Source organism: Pseudorasbora parva, chromosome 12 (assembly GCF_024679245.1).
Source record: "Pseudorasbora parva isolate DD20220531a chromosome 12, ASM2467924v1, whole genome shotgun sequence".
Taxonomy (NCBI): domain Eukaryota; kingdom Metazoa; phylum Chordata; class Actinopteri; order Cypriniformes; family Gobionidae; genus Pseudorasbora; species Pseudorasbora parva.
Window position 1 is genome coordinate 45,865,375 of NC_090183.1, and position 17,152 is coordinate 45,882,526.

Sequence of the window (17,152 nt, forward strand, 5' to 3'; positions counted from 1 at the left end):
AAAGATTGATTAGCTTGATCTCGTTAGAATTTACCTCAAAACTGTAAAACATAATGTACATAACAAACTGTTTGTATGCTATTACATTGAAACCTTGATATAACAAATTATAAATGTGTAATCCCACACGGCCCTGATGCTGATGTCCTGCTTCACTCCCTCAGGTTGTTGAGCAGCAAGTCTCTCGTTCATCCTCCAAATCTGGCTCACCTAGATAAGCTGAACTCCACCAGTTTGGACTGCTGTATCACCATCCAAGACCTTCCTCCAAAGATCCCTCCGTACTCTAAGCTCCAGGATCTGGCCGGCTCCCGAGGGCCCTCCCGCCTCATCCCGAGCCCGGCTCCGGTGCTCCACATCGACTCTCCCAGCTGCTTCTCCGGCCAGGCTCTGTCTGTCAGCAGCTCCCCCATCCTCTACCCGAAGCTCTCCGGCCTGCACCGCAGCATGGAGTCGCTGCCTCTGCACATCAGCCTTCCCAACAAAACACATCTGGGAGAGCGGGAAGAAGCCGGGAATGCTGGGACGTGGGGCGCAGGCAGCCGGACCTCCATCACTTTAGGAGACGGGTGAGTTTGGGTCTATATAACGGCGGAGCACAGTACCGCAGATTATACGGGATAACTAATAAACCTGTTAAGAGCCGCATAACTCATCAAGTCAATATTAAATCAATATTGTGGCTTTTAGTCCTTGCATTGTTTTTATTATAAATTAATATTATTATTTTAACATATTTTGTAATAGATAATATTATAATGTTAATTAAATCATATATTGTCTGTATATATATATATATATATATATATATATATATATATATATATATATATATATATATATATATATCACACACACACATACACACACACACACACATAGGTATATATATATATATATAACACACACACACACACACACACACACACATAGGTATATATATATATATAACACACACACACACACACACACACACACACACACACACATAGGTATATATATATATAACACACACACACACACACACACACACACACACACACACACACACACACACACACACACACACACACACACACACACATAGGTATATATATATATAACACACACACACACATAGGTATATATATATATAACACACACATACACACACACACACACACACACACACACACACATAGGTATATATATATAACACACACATACACACACACACACATAGGTATATATATATATCACACACACACATACACACACACACACACATAGGTATATATATATATATATATAACACACACACACACACACACACACACACATAGGTATATATATATATATAACACACACACACACACACACACACACACACACACACACACACACACACACACACACACATAGGTATATATATATATAACACACACACACACACACACACACACACATAGGTATATATATATATAACACACACACACACATAGGTATATATATATAACACACACACACACACACACACACACACACACACACACACACACACACACACACACATAGGTATATATATATATATAACACACACACACATAGGTATATATATATAACACACACATACACACACACACACACACACACACACACACACACACACACACACATAGGTATATATATATAACACACACACACACACACACACACACATAGGTATATATATATATAACACACACACACACACACACACACACACACACACACACACATAGGTATATATATATATATATATAACACACACACACACACATAGGTATATATATATATATAACACACACACACACACACACACACACACACACACATAGGTATATATATAACACACACACACACACACACATAGGTATATATATATATATAACACACACACACACACACACACACACACATAGGTATATATATAACACACACACACACACACACACACACACATAGGTATATATATCACACATACACACACACACACATATATTTTTTGTATACATTTATATACATATATTACAGACAATTCTATGTTAGATGTGATTATTCGTTAAATATATATATATATAAACACAAACTTTTATGCTAGATGTGATTAATCATGAATACATTATGTAGTTTATATATGTGTGTGTAATACACTTATATTCCTGTACGCACTTGGTGTTCCAAATGAGCACAATATAATATTAAAAGGATGCTCATGTCATCTGCTGTGAACCAGTCGCCCCCTGCTGGCGAAAGAGCAACTCAACTGAGTCTTACACTCGACGAGTTACTCAATCAGATGATCAGTGTGGCCTGGACATCAGTGTAATGCTAACGCTGCTGGTTTGGGGTGAGGTATTTATATGTGCTGCTCTCTCCCCATCCCAGTTTACAAACTGATAGGAACACCTTACCCAAGAAAGGATTAAGGTACAATTACTCAATCTAAAACGAGCTAGTACAGCGAAGCGATGCGAGACGATACTGACACGCGTCATTCTGTGTTTGCAGTCGCTATGGCAGCGGCCAATCAGATGGCGAAGGGAGGGAGCGTCGCCATTCCCACACGATCTCCAGCATGACGGATGCGGAGACTCCGCCTCAGCTTCCTTCACCCACACACCCTCAGCCCTTCCTGGGAAAAACTCCGCCGACCAACGTGGGTAAGTGACGGGTTTTAAACCGGCTGTGTCCGAAACATAGACTGTAAAAAAATATGGCTGTGACGTCGCCCGTAGGATTCTGAAGAGCCGTTCTGAAGCGTAAAGTAGAGACGAGCTGGCCGTCGCCATCTTGGCAGCGCTTCTTCTTCTTCTTCTTCTTCTTCTTCTTCTATTTCAGTTTTTTTCTTTGGTGAGTGGCAATTAACAATTTAGGTGCATTTCCGCCACCTACTGTCCTGGAGTGTGGGCCAGAGATAAAAAAATATATTTTTTTAAATAAAATCTATTTATTAACCCAGTTTCTTTCAGAAAAATAAATAGTGCTTTATTTATCTGATCTTCATTTAATATATTCTTTAGATTTAGCACACTCACCCCATGTTTCTCTAAATCATCTTTTAATCTTATTCTCATACTGTCTCATACTTAATACAATGACATAAAACCTGCTCCACTGACTCTTCCTCCATTCCACAATCACACATACCTGAGGGATCTGACGGCGCATCATCGCCCGGATAACAGAAAATGGGCAGAGAGGCGGGATGTGGGCGGAGCTTAGGTGACGTGATGACTAACTGACAGCGGATCAATGGCTATCCACCTGTCACTCAAAGTGGCCACGCCCTTAATTATGCAGAACTTTAAGGCTTTATATAACATAAACGAATGAGTTATAAAATAATTCACCCCCTCACAGTCGTCATGAAGGTCAAAATTAGCCGTATAGACCAAAACCACAGTTTGTCCCAGACTGTAAACATGTTTTATTCTGCTGTAAAGTTGGGCATTTTAACATGAGGCTCAATTACCCCTTTTCCACCAGAATGAGCCGGTGCTAGTGTCAGTACTAAGTCGGTTCGACTTGAGAACCTTTAAGAACCAGTTTGGCTTTCCACAGCCACTACAGAGCTAGGTCTTACGTCACTGTATACGTCTCATCTTTGTTTTCTGTTTGAATTAAGATTATTTTACTTACCCCACTGGCAGATTATTTTGCTTATTTTAAGCAAAAACTCTTAATTTTCAGGTATTTACAAACAAACAAAAACAAGACAACAATTTGTACTTGTCTACTAAATGTTTCCTAATGTAAGAATTGTTAGAAATTTAGACTAGAAACGACAAAAATACTAAGTAAGAAAAGCATTTTTTTGTGTAGTGTGCTCTTACCCCTACACTAGAGCCATGGTTAATAACTCAGTGATTTCTGTAATTTTGTCTGGCCAAATCAATCGTTTAGTAAACGGCGGTATATTTGTATTTAATGTAAATGGCATCTAACATTACTACAGTAAAAAAAAAATCTTAGAGAGAGGACACACCCACTTTTTATTTGCTTCCGACGCCCAATCGTGTAAATGTATGTTTTTTACCAATATTTTCCACTTCTGATGTCATTTCTAGCGAGAAATTACTAATGTAGTGATTAAATACGTGTTTAGTTCTCACCAAAGCTCGCTCTATTTGGCTGTAGATCATTAAACTGTTACACTGCTTCAGAAGTCTGTCTGAAATCAGTTTCGTGAGGTGCCTTCATGAACAAAACACTGCCTTACAAACCATTGTCTCATAAGGCAGCGAGGCAACGAGTCAGCTGACTATGTTTTCGGACGCAGCCACCGTCTATTTTAGGTTCAGGTAAAACCGTTTCACGACTTGAGATAAATCAACTTGGTCTTTATATACAGTGGCACCAATCCCGAATTCAAGCTCCGGATCCCAAATCACACGATCCAACAGCATCCCAGCGAACGACATGGGATACGAGCTTTATGGGACCTCTCCTCTGGGCAGCTCGCTCTCTCTGGCTGACCGACCCAAAAGCATGATGAGATCCGGGTCCTTCAGGGAGCCAAATGAAGACGGTGAGCCACAGATGTTCAGAACCTGCCCTAACCAGTTCCTCAATTTGACTGGACATGCTTAACTTTGCTATGTACTGTGATCAAATGCATGCTCAATCTAATTTTAATGTGTTTCCGCCTTTTGCTTTTAAAAGGCATAGTGGGTTTTAAAGGACAACTGCGGTGAGAAATGACCCTCGGGGTAATTAACAGATGGTTACCGTGTAAATCGTTCTCTGGGATGCGTTTTGATGAAAATCGAATGTAACAAGTTTTATCTCTAAACACAGATTAGCTTATAGCGCTTGTCTATGGGGCACAGGGTGGTGAAATTAAACCGCTAGTTAATACCACTAACAAGGCTCAAAATAGCCTCACACTAACACGGCAGCATAATGAGGGTCCCTACAGGCAAACCGAAGCATTGAGAACTTTGTAAGAGTACAAACAGTTTAATAAGAAGATACTTTATAAAGACAGCGCATTACTCGATTACAGACGGCAGCCATCTTGACGAATCAAACCACGAGCGCTCTGCTAAGTGATGAACTGTGACTTTGAGTCTCATATGGTCTGTTGTTTCCGGAACAAAGCACTGAACGTGACAGAGAAAATAAATAAATACAAATTAAAATGTCCATCTAATTAGATTTACCAAACTTAATTCCCATCGACCAGCTCACTTAGCACAGTGTTCGTGGCTCGACTCGACTCGTTTTCCAAGATGGCTGCCGTCTGTAATCGCGTAATGCACTGTGTTTATAAAGTATCTTCTTATTAAACTGTTTGTACTCTTACAAAGTTCTCAATGCTTCGGTTTGCCTGTAGGGACCCTCATTATGCTGCCGTGTTAGTGTGAGGCTATTTTGAGCCTTGTTAGTGGTATTAACTAGCCATTTAATTTCACTCATTCTATTCCCCATAGACAAGCGTTATAAGCTAATCTGTTTTTAGAGATAAAACATTTGATTTTCATGAAAACGCATCCCAGAGAACGATCTACTCGCTGACCATCTGTTAATCACCCCTAAGGTCATTTCTCACCGCAGTTGTCCTTTAAGAGCTTAAATAAGTTTCATTACTCTGTGATTCCTGGTCCAAACGTTGGGGTGTTCACACTTGGCATGTTTGGTTGTGTTAAAACAAACCCTGGTGCAATTGCTCTGAAGTGTGAACGTTGTCTTCTGAACCAAAACACGTCAAGCTGGTCAAAATACCATCATACGTAGCTACACACATCCAAGCGCACAGCATTGTTATGGATGTTCGGTAAGTTCCAAACATACACTCTATTGCCAAAAGTATTGAGCCGCCCCTCCAGATCCCTGAGTTCAGGTGTTGGATCTCTTCATGGCCACAGGTGTATAACTCCAGCTCTCGGCCTGCAGACGCTTCTACACACATTAGTGAAAGAATGGGTTGCTCTCAGGAGCTCAGTGAACTCAAGCGTGGGGCCGTGATAGGCTGACACCTGTGCAATAAGGCCATTCCTGACATTTCCTCACTACTAAATATTCCACGCTCAACTGTTAGTGGGATTATAACAAAGTGGAAGCCATTGGGAACAACAGCAACTCAGCCACGAAGAGTTAAATCTCAAAGTGGGGTCAGCGCATGCTAAGGGTCAATCACCAACTTTCTGCAGAGTCAACAGCTCCAGACCTCCAGACTTCTGTGGCCTTCAGATGAGCTCAAGAACAGCGGAAAGAGCTTCATGGAATGGGTTTCCATGGCCAAACAGCTCATCCAAGCCTTACATCACCAAGAGCAATGCAAAGCGTGGGATGCAGTGGAGTAAAGCAGCCGCCACTGGACTCTAGAGCAGTGAGACGTGTTCTCTGAGCAACCAATCACGCTTCAGTCTGACGATCCCATGGACGAGTCTGGGTTTGGCGGTCACCCGGAGAACGGGACCTGCCTGACTGCATTGTGCCAAGTGTAAAGTTTGGTGGAGGGGGGATTATGGGGTGAGGTTGTTTTTCTGGGTTTGGGCATGGCGTCTTAGTTCCAGTGAAAGGAACTCTTAATCCGTCAACATACCAATATATTTTGGACAATTTCATGCTCCTATCTTTGTGGGAACAGTTTGTGGATGGCCCCTTCCTGTCCCAGCATGACTGCGCTCCAGTGCACAAAGCGTCGCTCCATAAAGACATGGATGAGGAGTTTGGTGTGGAGGAACTGGACTGGCCTGCACAGAGTCCTGAGCTCAACCCGATAGAACAGCTTTGGGATGAATTAGAGCGGAGACTGAGAGCCAGGCCTTCTCGTCCAACATCAGTGCCTGACCTCACAAATGAGCTTCTAGAAGAATGGGCAAAAATCCCCATAAACACACTCCTAAACCTTGAGGAAAGCCTTCCCAGAAGAGCTGGAGCTGGTGGGCCGACTCCAGATTAAACCCTACGGATTGACAATGGGATGGCATTAAAGTTCATGTGCATATAAGACAGATGTTAGACAGATATTAGGCTGTATAGTGTTTATCTAATACAAGCCGACCAATCAGGTTGTGAACGTACCGCTATGCCTTTAGGTTCGGTGTTAAATTGCCAATGCGAACGCTAAGTGGACCAGGATTTTCTTTAATAAATGTTTCTAGTCCTTGTTTATATGATTCATCAGTGCATGTTATTCTAAACAGCAATGAAGTCTCTACTTATGTTTTCCTTGTTAAATGTCATGTTTCATTTGAAAATAGATTATTTTGTAAGTTTAACAATAAATTGGTTTCATGTTGACCAGAATTATAAAGCAAAATGCGTTGTGCTCTTTCCCTCAGTTCATGGATCTGTGTTGTCTCTGGCCTCAAATGCTTCATCCAACTATTCGGTGAGTAAAAACTGACGAGGATTTCTGTATTCGTTCAAATGGTGATGTTAAATGATGCTTAGATCCTCTTTTTTCTAGAAAAGCGCAATCTTGAACTTTATTATATAGATGAAGCGGAGAAATCCACACTTTCATGCTCTTTTGAATGAAATTGAATGGAGCACAAAATCTGATCTGGCCCTTTAATTCTTACAGTTTCTCTTAAAGGGATAGTTCACCAAAAAATGTTAATCCTGTCATCATTTACTCACCCTCATGTCAATCCCGTAAGACTTTCGTTCATCCTCTAAATACAAATTAATAACTTCTTAATGAATGAACTCTGAGAGATTTCTGTCTCTCCATTGACAGCTACGCCACTATTTTTGGGTTTTGGTGACTTAGTCCAAAATTTCTAGAGATATAATCACTTTATTTGATGAACAGATTGAATTTATGCTTTTATTCACATATAAACACTGATCTGCAAACGTAAACAGAAGCTCAACTGAAGCTGAGGGACAAAACTTCTCAGATTTCATTAAAAATATCTTCATTTGTGATCTGAAGATGAATGAAAGTCTTACGGGTTTAAAAGGACATGCAGGGAGAGTGAATGATACAGAGTCCTGGCCATACAATAATGACATTCCCAAATATTATATCTAACAAAATGTGGACCGAAATACACTAAAAGAACTTAACAACAGACTTAACAACAATACAAAATCAGTCCAAATACTGAAACAGACCTATAAGCTTTCATTGTGTCCTAACCAAATGTGACATGTGACAAAAAACATATTTATTTTAGGCTGCTGTTTTTATTAATGCTGCGTTGTGGCTAGAAGTACAACATACAAATCACAAGTGCAGATAATACATTGGATAATTTACCTTCGATCTTGAAAATAAATGAAAGGAAAAATCAACTATATTCAAACTGTGAAGGTGAACAAACAAGCGTATTCTATGATTAAAAAAATGGTTCCAGTCACTCTGTATGTATTTTTAATCATGTTAAAATTGTGTACTATTTAAGATTCAAACGGTTATGAGTCAGTGAATCAATCAATGATTCGGATCGCCAATGTCACGTCATCCAAATAACCAAATTAAATCTTTATTTGAGGATTGAACACAAACGCGGAAGAGAAGCCAATGCTGAATAAAGTCGTAGTTTTTGTTATTTTTGGACCCAAATGCATTTTCTCTGCTTCAAGAGACTCTAATTAACCCACTGATGTCTCATATGGACTACTGTGATGATGTTTTTATTCCCTTTCTGGACATGGACAGTATAGTGTGCATACACTTGCATACGCTCTCGGACTAAATATAAAATATCTTAAACTGTGTGTGAAGATGAGCGGAGGTCTTACGGGTGTGGAGCAACATTAGGGTCAGTCATTAAGGACATCAATTTCATTTTTGGGTGAACTTAAGGTCTTTGCACACTGAGTCCGATGTGTATTAATGAATGCGTTATGGACAAAAAATGCAAAACAAGACAAAGTCACGTCTAGTGGGGATGATTTGTTTGTCCTGAGGAGATTGTGTTCATCCACTCCTGCGATCGCGTAGAGAGGAGAGTTTCCCCTCATCAGACGGGATTATCCAGACCGACCGATTCAAAGTTTCAGTGTCAGTGGCTCAGTTTGATGCTTTGCTAGCGATACTGGAGTCCCATATTAAAAAGAAGACCACTAATTTCTGTACATCAATTGATCCCGAACAGAGACTGGCAGTATGTCTATGGATCTGAACACGAACACACACACACACACACACACACACACACACACACACACACACACACACACACACACACACACACACACACACACACACACACACACACACACACAGACTGACGGACAGCTTTACAGAGAGTTGATGTGCTATAATTATAGCTGTGATATAATAATATTTAATTTGTAGTATTTTTGCTAGAATAAAATATGTAGCCTATGGTGGCTCTAAATTGTCAAAACGTCTCTCAAAATGCGTTTTTACGGATGCGAAAACGCAGATTATAATTTGTTTTTGATGGACGAAAGTTTCGGATGCAGTGTGCAAGCATGATGGACATAACGTGCGGTCGAATTTATTTTTTGACGTGTGTAAATTTTGCATGTGAATTACGGACTCAGTGTGCGAAGGCCTTAACCCTTTAAATGCTTAAATTTGCTTTTCGTCGCTGCACCAGAACTAAAGAGCAGCAGCATAATGAGCTGCTTGTCTACGTAAACGCCGCCCCTGAAATGGTGACAGAATAACGCACAAGTTTTCTCTCTCTCTCCTATTCTTGCTCACCTTTCTTGGTCTTTATCTCCATTTCTGTATCATGCGCTCTCAGACTGAAGAGAGAATGCAGGGAGAGGTAAGACTTTTCTCATGACGCTGTTGTCAGCTCAGCTTTGCTTCCTCTTATTTTCTGCTCAAGATATAAAACATTCATAGGTTTGATAGTCTGATCCACACCGCAACTCATTCTGGCCGAGATCCGCAGCTAAACGACATGCACAGCAACCAACCATAGTTCTCTTTTAATGTGCCATCATACTTATAATTTTAAGCATAAACCATCATTTGCTAACCATATATATCTGAGTTTTGCAAGTACCATAGTGCTAAATATGGATTTTTTTAATGTTTGCATCCTGTTTTCCATCTCAGCAAATCCGGATACTGAGGCGTGAGCTCGAGTCGTCTCAGGATAAAGTGGCCAGCCTGACCACGCAACTCTCAGCAAACGTACGTGCGGAAATATTATACACAATTTCAGATTTTTAAAAAATCAGGGTTATTTTACTGCATTCTATTTTATTGGTATTATTTTAAAACTGCACTAGGTAACTTTTCAACCTTCATAATATATTTTCAAGACTCTTGTGATGATCCATCGACTTACAATAGGTTGAATGACACGTCTGCCGTAGCCTGATGGGGTCTGTCTCGTTTTTAATCGTACTTTTAAACTTCAGGTTTCGGGTAGTAACCCAAAAACAAAATGAATTACAAAATTCGACTGCTTTACGGCATATACGTCACTTCCACCAACACACACACTTCCTTACATTCAGACGTGCGAGCCCAACTTTGTTCGTCGGATAATATAGTCATGTCCGAAGCAGCAGAGACAAATAAGAAAGAAAAGGTTTTGTTGGAGGAAAGCAATAAGAGGAAATGAAAAAATGATGGGATTAAAGGCAGGACGAGGATCAGCATGTGACCAGCGTTTGCTCGTCGGCGTGAGCTGAAGGAGGCGTGCCCGACCGATGCTGTCCTGCTTGTTACGGTGAGCTACCACTCAAACACTGAACTGAAGTATCATATAGATTCTGTCAAACGCTAACCAATAGACTACTATAATGACGCTGGCTTGTAAACGTGAGCATCGTGATTATTTGGCGTTTGAAAAAAATAAAACCCATGAAATGATATTCATATGACATGCTGAAGCATCTGCCACTGACTGTACCTGGGATGAAGACATTTCACACGCGCCGCCAGAAGAACACCTGCATGTGAACTCCTCCTGCAGTGTTCAGGGGAACTAGTGCTGCACCGACCCGCGGGACGCTTTTATGAAGTTATTTGGCCCGCCCCGCACCACTGGATATATCTTTACAACCCGCCGCGCACCCGCGACCATTAAATAGACATACGGGGTCCGCGGGTTATGAGACGACCCGCGCATCACTAGCTCAGGGCTGACTGTAGGATGCCCCTGTTGTAGGAGGACAGAGCTTACGACAGTAGTAGAGGACATTATTTTTTCCAAACTGTAGGGGGACCCGGAGAGCAAAAGTTACCCAGTGCTGATTTAAAGTAATACATATACATACATCTCTTAATCATATTTCTCTTTTTTTTCTTTATATTATATATTTTCAATATTTTTTATTTGTTGTTTTATTTCATATTTATATTATTAGATTTGATATCATATAAATCACATGTATTGTGTCATACAGTGTTGGGTGTAATTAGTTCATGTATTTTAATTACGTTTCCCTTGAAAAAGTAAAGGAAGAGATTACTCTGATTTTGTGTGTGTGTGTGTGTGTGTAATTTAATTACAGTTACTCCTGATACTGTTTATAGATTGTTGAATAATTTTATGTAATACAATAGTTGGCATTAACATACAATTTTAAAAATGCATGTTTTTATGCATCCTTTGCACATTTATAATCAGTTAATAAGACCACATTTGTTTAGTTAATAAGAACAGTTTATGTAGTTTTATATTGTTTAATTGAATACATTTAAAGATCCGTTTCATGTCTATCCTTGAATCGCTTAACTCAAGGTTAATATAGGATTTAGAAAGTAATAAGTAATTAAATACTTTTTGGAGAGAGTAATTTGTGCAGTAATTTAATTACACTATTGAAGATGTAATTAGTAATTAGTAGTAACTCATTACTTTTTTAGAGTAACTTACCCAACACTGGTGTCATATAGTTAGAACAATTTGAGTCTTTATATTTGAAGATTTAGTTCTCCCAAATTTTAAAACTTTGTCATTAATTCCTCTCCCTCCTTTCGTTCCAAACCCGTAAGACTATCGTTCATCTTTGGATCACAAATTAGGACGTTTTCAATGAAATCTGAGAGGTTTCTGTCCCGTTGACAACTACATAACTACCACTGATGCGGTTCATAAATGTGAGAATGTGTGTGTGTGGGCATGTTTTTTGAAATATCAGGACACAAATGTGTATAATGCCATGGGTATGACACAGGTATTACAGGAGAGGGTGAAATATGAGGACATTACCCATGTCCCCACTTTACAAAAGGCTTATAAATCACACAGGAGGAGTTTTTATGAGAAAGTAAAAATGCAGAATGTTTCCTGTGATGGGTAGGTTTAGGGGCAGTGTGTGTGTGTGTGTGTGTGTGTGTGTGTGTGTGTGTGTGTGTGTGTGTGTGTGTGTGTGTGTGTGTGTGTGTGTGTGTGTGTGTGTGTGTGTGTGTGTGTGTGTGTGTGTGTGTGTGTGTGTGTGTGTGTGTGTGTGTGTGTGACTGTGCATGTGAGACTCTCTGATCCGCTGTGTGTTTGTTTCAGATCATAAAACCAATCCATATGAGTTGAGCGGTTTAGTCCACATTTACTGAAGAGACTCGATCGCTTTATATGATGAGCAGATTTAATTTGGGTTTTTATTCACATTTAAACATTCATAAACGCACACATCAGTTGAAGCTCAAGCATGTTCGCTTGACGTGTGCGAACCAATGAGGTTCATTCTCGTGTTTCTTCTGAAAATTTGGACTAGATCAACTAATTCATATGGATTATACTTTTACAATCTCTTTAAGGTTTAGTTCACTTCATAATTAAAATGTCCTGATAGTTTCCTCACCCCTATCATATCCAAGGTGTCCATGTCTTTCTTTCTTCAGTGGAAAAGAAATGAAGTTTTTTGAGGAAAACATTCCAGGATTTTTCTCCACATGATGGACTTCAATGGGAACCAACGACTGAAGGTCCAAATCAATGAGGAAGAGCTTCAGAGACTCTGATGATCCCAGAGGAGTAGAGTCTGATCCAGACAAAACAAAAATACTTTTTAACCTCAAATGCTCGACTTCGGTGTTGTGCTTCTTCACGGCGTCTGATGATGTCACATCGGAAAGGTCATGTGACGAAGGTGGAAGTGTGAAAAACTCCATCTCATGTTCTCGTCCGTCATCGTTGTTTTCCCTTTATTTGTGTAAAGGGCGTTTGATTTAGTCTTTGCACATTCGTTTGAACACTGGGTCGGCACTTCCACCTACGTCATGTGACCGTTCCGACGGACAAACAACAACAAAGTTGAGCATTTGAGGTTAAAAAGTTATTATAAATTGTTATTTTTTCTTATAAATGTTGGACGGTTTGTCTGGATCAGACTCTACTCCTCTGGGATCATCAGAGTCTCTGAAGCTCTTCCTCATTGATTTGGACCTTCAGCCGTTGGTTCCCATTGAAGTCCATCATGTGGAGAAACATCCTGGAATGTTTTCCTCAAAAAACTTCATTTCTTTTCCACTGAAGAAAGAAAGACATGAACATCTGGGATGAGATGGGATGAGGAAACTATTAGGACATGTTAATTTTAAAGTGAACTCATCCTTTAATGAACTTTTTTAAGGGTCAGTGGAAGTTGCGTATCTGTCGTTGGAGGGACAGAAACCTCTCAGATTTCATTCAAACATCCTGATTTGTGATCTAAAGATAAACGAAAGTCTTACGGGATTGACATGAGGGTCAGTAATTAATGACAGATTTTTTTTTTTTTTGTGAATTAACCCTTTTAATGTCCATAATATGTTGTTCTGTTTGTTTATCACTCTCACCAGCATTTCTACATTCTACCACTTTTCTAAACTATTCAATAATCATTGCTTGTTTCCCCAGGATTATAAATGAATGAATGAGTGCTGCCGTGCAATGCTGATCATTATAATATGTCTAATGTTTTAAATCTGTGTCTCTGGTGTCAGTAATTGATCACTTCTCACACTAACCTGCTTTCAGCTCGCCTGGCTTCAGTCACACACTGCGCTGACGCTCATCTACAGGCAGGATTAGTTTTCCCAGTGGGATTCGAGCAGGATTAAAATCATCTATACATCTTTACCTCAGGGAAAAGTAGTCCTGTCTGAGTAGTAGTGTTGTAGTACTCGAGACCGGTCTTAAGACCAGTTTTTGAAGGTCTTGGTCTTGTCTTGGATTCTGGATTTTATCTCAAGACCACAACTGCGAGGATATCCCTAAATTGCAGGTGCATTGTCTGATTTAACATCATTAATGTGATCTCATGTAAAATGTAATGCTTAAAACACAATCACTAACTTCAACTTTGCTGCCGGGTTCAAAAGCAATGCAGCATTATCTCAAAAATGGCCAAAATGTATATACATGCCCACAAAATTCTGAGATTTAGTTTTTTTTTTACATATAAATAAGCAATATCACAAGAGCAAGAGATCTGTTTTCATGAAGACAAGCGTGATTGCAAATGTCAGATTTATCCAAACGTTTAATAAACAATAAGTTAATATTAAATGACAGATTTATCCAAATGTTTAATAAACAATAAGTTAATATTAAATGACAGATTTATCCAAATGTTTAATAAACAATAAGTTAATATTAAATGACAGATTTATCCAAACGTTTAATAAACAATAAGTTAATATTAAATGTCAGATTTATCCAAACGTTTAATAAACAATAAGTTAATATTAAATGACAGATTTTAAACTATGTCTTTGCTAATTCGGCAACATTTTGTTATTAAATGAATCAGCTGCTTTGAACAAATCGGTTGAATAAATGATTCTGCGAATGTTAAATTATGTTAATGTTTTAATGTTAAATTAGGTGTAATTGTTTCAGATTTCATTTTATCGTCAGTGGTTTGATTGGTAACAGCGCTATAGTTTCTTACTAATCTAATCACATTTATAAATAAAATATAAGTCCTTTCTCAGATAGTAGATGGATCTTTTGGGTTAATTTAAGGAGTTCTGGTCTGGTCTGGTCTGGTCTGGTCTGGTCTGGTCTTGACTACAACACTACTGAGTAGGGCTGCACACTGCAAAACATGCTCTTCTTACTTAGTATTTTTGTCTTGTTTCTAGTTCAAATATCTACAAATTCTTACATTAAGAAACATTTACTAGACAAGCAAAAGTAATTGTCTTGTTTTGGGAAAAAATAACTCCAAATGAAGAGAGTTTTTGCTTAAAATAAGATAAATAATCTGCCAATGGGGTGAGAAAAATAATCTTAATTCAAACAGAAAACAAGATTATTTTTCTCACCCCATTGGCAGATTATTTATCTTATTTTAAGCAAAAACTCTCTTCATTTTGAGTTATTTTTCCACAAAACAAGACAATTACTTTTGCTTGTCTAGTAAATGTTTCTTAATGTAAGAATTTTTAGATATTTGAACTAGAAACAAGACAAAAATACTGAGTAAGAAGAGCATTTTTTCAGTGACTGTGCTTTAAACTGTAAATCACCTGATGCTGATCCCAGTGCGTGCGTGCGTGTGTGTGTGCGCGTGTTTAAGTGTGTGTGTGTGTGTGTGTGTGGGCATGTTTTTGTGACATATGAGGACACAAATGTGTATAATGCCATGGGTATGACACAGGTATTACAGGAGAGGGTGAAATATGAGGACATTACCCATGGCCCCACTTTACAAAAGGCTTATAAATCACACAGGAGGAGTTTTTTTTTTTTAGAAAATAAAAATGCAGAATGTTGTGCGTGCGTGTGTGTGTGTGTGTGTGATGGAGAGTTGTGGCCCTATAGTCCTAACAGCGCTCTCCCTCTCTCCCCGGCTGGTGTCCTCTCCGGCCTCTGATGATTGGCTGATTCCTGGCGTTTCTGGCTGTTGCAGGCAGGCCAGGTTTGTTCTGTCACTCGCAGCCCATCCGTCGCTGTTGCATGTGTGTGTGCCCTCGTAGGCCTCCCTGCCCTTATGCTGACGATACACGGGGAAACTTTGTGAGCAATGTTGCCCAGCAATTTTGCCAAGCGATGTTGCTGCGGGTATTTTCCCGTTGAGGATGGGCAATATGTTTATTTTTGGATATCCAGATAGAAATATGCCCTGCAAAAAATGCTCTTCTTATTTAGTATTTCTTTCTAAATATCTAAAAATTCTTAAATCAAGATGCATTTACTAGATAAGTAAAATTACATACGATATTTTTTGCTTGTCTTATAAGGAAAACAAAATTTCTGTTTGGGACGGAAACAAGAAACAACTTTATTTTTCTCACCCCATTGGCAGATCATTTTACCTATTTTGAGGAAAAACTCTCTTCATTTAGATTTTATTTTCAACAAAACAAGGAAAAATATCTTATTTTGTTTTACTTATCTAGTAAATGCATCTTTATTTAAGAATTTTTTGATATTTAGACTAGAAATAAGACACAATTACTGAGTAAGAAGAGCATTTTTTGCAGTGTGTTGCCCAACCTCAATGGGAAAGTGCCCAAGCAGCGTCTTTCAGCAACATTGCTCCAAAAGTTACCCCGTATCATCAGCTTTAGTGTGGCGCTGAATGATGATGTGAAGTAGGCATTAGGGGTGCTGAAATTAACCGTTTCTTTGATGCGATGCAGACGAGGACGATTCCATATCGGTTCAGTAATAGACCATACCCGATTATAATGTTACTGACGTCACGTATAACGTTATTTGTCACATGTATTGTTGCACCAAAATCAAAATCGAAACCGAAAAATAGATTAGTTAAAGATGAATCCTTATAAAGCTTACAAAAGCTATTCAATCAAGAGTAGTGAGTGATGTCCTTATCTTTTGTTTGACATTAAACAGACAGCAGTAAAGGCTACTGCCCCTTTAAGACCTAATGCAGGGATATGCTCGTCTTTCTCGACTCTATAAAGTCCTCTTAAGGCATATTCAGACTATGTCTGCTTGGATACTCATCAAGATGGACATGCTGACATACTTCTTGTGTGAGTTTGTCCGTTTAAGCGCAAGACTTGAAAGAGAATTCAATATTTGCAAAACGGATATAAATGTAATAATGTCACTGAAACTCTGTAAACTTTCATTTTTTTCCCCTCATGCATTACTCGCGCTTCCAAAACAGGCATTAGTGCTGAAAGTGGCGACCGCAACAGATATAAATGCACTAATGAGGGTTAAAGTTGATTTTGCTTAATTGAGCAAACCCCTAACCCAGAGTATTCAATTTTGTGTGTGACTTGTATTGCATCATTTGTGCTTTCAATGTCCACCAAGAACACCCTTAGCAACCA

At 39.1% G+C, this 17,152-nt stretch overlaps 1 protein-coding gene across 2 annotated transcripts in view; it reads left to right on the forward strand.

Annotated features, from left to right (window-relative positions):
- nav1b (neuron navigator 1b) overlaps positions 1 to 17,152 on the forward strand; it is a 143,976-nt gene that overhangs the window by 79,745 nt on the left and 47,079 nt on the right. For both annotated transcript variants that reach the window (XM_067460494.1, XM_067460495.1), the window contains 7 exons: positions 165 to 569; positions 2,407 to 2,448; positions 2,530 to 2,681; positions 4,373 to 4,549; positions 7,311 to 7,360; positions 9,699 to 9,722; positions 10,019 to 10,096. In XM_067460494.1, coding sequence (XP_067316595.1) covers positions 165 to 569; positions 2,407 to 2,448; positions 2,530 to 2,681; positions 4,373 to 4,549; positions 7,311 to 7,360; positions 9,699 to 9,722; positions 10,019 to 10,096 — 928 coding nt within the window. The remainder of the gene's footprint in view (positions 1 to 164; positions 570 to 2,406; positions 2,449 to 2,529; positions 2,682 to 4,372; positions 4,550 to 7,310; positions 7,361 to 9,698; positions 9,723 to 10,018; positions 10,097 to 17,152) is intronic.